The following is a 3324-nucleotide window of genomic DNA, read 5'->3' on the forward strand; positions in this document are numbered from 1 at the left end:
AAAGGGGCACATTAGTAAAAAGGTAATGTATGAAACATAATTCATAACAAAGATGAGGGGAATTCAGAAACATAATTTTGCCAATGATCACTTTGCCTTTAGCAGAAGTATGGTATTATCTTACCGGCTTACCGAGTTGTTTTTTGAAAAATAGTTGGGTATATACAATAATTATAGCTTGAGAGTTTCTAACAACATTTACCTTCAAGATTTTTGGAATATATTTACGATATAATTTTGATAATTGATTCTAACACTCAGATATCTATATTAGGTTTAAAGTTAATGAAATGAAAGTATATTTTATGGTCAACTTCATACTTGTTAAAATATTTAAATAGAAAAACTCTCTTAACAAGTATAGTGTCTACATATAATTACAACAATAAAAAAGTCAAGTACTTCAAAATTAAATAATTAATAATAAATTTTATTAATATGTTACCTTTTTTTTTTCCCTTCTTATGGAAAGTAGTCAAAGTACCATCTAGAACCAAACTCATACCCATGATGAGATGCACACTCATGACTCAACACAACACCACACCAATACTATATATAAGATTTGATCAAATTTCAATTTAATATATTGTAAAATAATTTACAATATATTCAAGTTGATTTATATAAAAATATCTTTTATTTGTCGATATAATTTTTCATAACAATTTTGTCATGATTTATTTTATTCAATGTTACGATTTTTATATTTAGAAAGAAAATGAACAACTTAATGAAAGTGAAGTTTAGAAACCATTTTAATTTGATAAAAAAATTACTTATGAGTTATTACCATTTAGGGTTATTAACAACATTTAAGCATAAATAAACATCTTCATTCCTAATAATATAATAAGATAATGAAATGAAAGGACGCAATAGTAGGTTGGAAGGAGATGTAAATTGTATTATCCATGAATAAGATAATCAAGAAGATAACATGAGGAGGGCTAATACAATAGTGAGTCACAGCATGATACAAGAGATATTACATAGTTTATAGTGACACATGCATATGGCTTAAAATCGGAAAGGGGGGAATTAAACAGTCTCTTGAATTTAATGGTAGAGGTTTCCAGGGTTTGGCATGTTCTTGCAAAGTCCGCAGATAAGTTGGGTTAGTGGCAGGTTGTACTCATCCCTCGTTGAGTTCTCAGGAGATTGGACGCTGACGTACATCTGTTGACCCAAGTAGCGGTTCTCAGCTTGCTCTGACCTCAAATTCCACATTCCACAGTTATCGAAAGTCAACATCACTGCTGCCCATGATTTTGGGAACACCTGAATGGTGTGCCTGCTCACGGCGTCAAGAAGGTTGTAGTTCTGCCTCTTCTCTGGGCTCCACTTCCCGGGTTCAATGGCAACGGCGAAGAAAGAGTATCCACCCAAGTTGTATGACTGAATGGTCTTGGTGGGGTTCTGGAAGATGATTTCGATGAAGGTACGGTAAGTGGCCCTCAAGACATTGGGTGCCAGGGTGAGGTTGTCAACGGTGACCGGAGGCACATCGGAGATGAGGTCGTACTTGAAGACCTTATCGGCGATGCCGTAGTACTCAGCGAGCTTGAGAGGAGTTTCGGTGTCCACGTGGGAAACACCGTTAATGGCATAACGGAGCTTGCCCTGAGATCTGATGACGGAGTTAGACAAAATAATGGTGCGGGTGATGTTGATGCCACCGTAGTGGTAAGATCCCTGTGGGTTAGGCCTTGCAGCGCTAGCGGTCAAGTTCCAGCGGAATGACCTGAACTGGTTCAAAGACCAAGCCCAGCCAACTGGTGCGGGTGGAAGCTCAGGGGAAGCAGGTCCCTTTCCGTTGGTGTAGCTAAGAATAGCCTTGCCGACGAGATTGTACTTGGTGAGCCTTGTGGAGGCAACCATGTAGTAGTCCTTTGGCTCCTTATCGGCGGTGACGAGGACGGTGAAGCACTGTCCGACGTGGACGTCGAGGGAGTCGTAGATGTTCTGGACGGTGTGAGAGCCTTCAGTCTCAACAAGCTTCAATGGATGACCCTGGATCCTGAAGTTGAGTGAGTCCTTGATACCAGTGTTGCAAATTCTTAGCTTGTAGGTGGCACCAGGCTTCATGGTGTACATGGGCTTGTCGCTGCCGTCATCCTTGGTGGTCTGGCCGTTGATGAGAACACCGTCGGGCCTGCCGAGGGACCTGCCGCTGTCGAGGAACTTCCTGAGGACGGTGTGGCTCTTGGTGTACCAGTCACCGATGAGAACCCAGTACTCGTCCTCGGGATCGGGGTACGGGACTGGGATCAAGAGACGGCTGAAGATCCTGTGACCACCGAAACCACCAGCTGCCCTGTGGAGAGCAGTTGATGGATAGTAGAAATATGAGCCGATCTGGTCCTTCACTTGGAACTTGTAGGTGTAGTTGGTGCCTGGAAGGATTGGGCAGTTGGTTCCAGGGGTACCGTCTTGCCATGAATTCTTCCTCAGCTGGATGCCATGCCATGTGAAGAGAAGGGGCTCGTCGAGGTAGTTAAAGACGTTGATCACAATGTTGTTGTTGCTTGTTGAGTTGATTTCAGGCCCTGGGAATTGGTTGTTGATTAGGATTCCCTGTTGTGGGATTCCCAATGGTGCTATTATGCCATACGTCACTTTCCATGTGTAGTACACGTATGGGTCTTCAGCCTGAACTGCAACACCCAACAGACAAAGCATCAAAGCCAAAACTGCCCCGCGGCCCATTTTCTCTTCTTTTATTTCCCCTCTCTTTTTTATTCTTTTTTATTCAAGAGTAGTATAATCCCCTTTCCTTTTCTATCTCCTTCCTCACTTTATTAGTGGAAGAAGATAGATGTTCTTCTTCTGATTTCCTTTGGCCTTCCTTGCTCTCCTTTTATACCTTCTTTCCAACCCTTTTTTTAGCTATTTTCGTTTCCTTTGTGGTCTGTATGCGCCGTTTATGTCGCTCTACCTCATCTTTTAGGGTCTTGAATTAGCTTCAATTTGTTCCTATTCCTTCTCCATTTTTAGAGTTTCTCTCTTTTGGCCAGGATTTTGCGTACTGGTCAGTAGGAAAAAGTAATAGCAACGTGCTGTATTTCCTCCCTTCCAACAAATTGATTTTATTGTTGCCACTTTACTATCTATGTTATTATGTATCATGTAAATTTATATATATAGGATAATTATTGTTTTGGAAATTTATTTATTTAATGCATCGTTAGTTATGTGTACTTGAACACTGGTCTATTATATTGCATGGATTTGATAGTATTTCTTTCAATAAGTTAATAATTATAATTGCAATTAATATAATTGTTAAGGATACATTTTTTAAGAGAGATGTTATATAACCAG

General features: G+C 40.1%; 1 protein-coding gene across 1 annotated transcript; it reads right to left on the reverse strand.

The window, feature by feature from the left end:
* On the reverse strand, positions 883-2830 carry LOC107616629 (L-ascorbate oxidase homolog). The gene has a single exon (XM_016318587.2). The coding sequence runs from the start codon at positions 2707-2709 to the stop codon at positions 1060-1062; it is 1650 nt and encodes a 549-aa protein (XP_016174073.1). The 5' UTR covers positions 2710-2830; the 3' UTR covers positions 883-1059.

Source organism: Arachis ipaensis, chromosome B01 (assembly GCF_000816755.2).
Source record: "Arachis ipaensis cultivar K30076 chromosome B01, Araip1.1, whole genome shotgun sequence".
In the NCBI taxonomy this organism is placed as follows: Eukaryota; Viridiplantae; Streptophyta; class Magnoliopsida; order Fabales; family Fabaceae; genus Arachis; species Arachis ipaensis.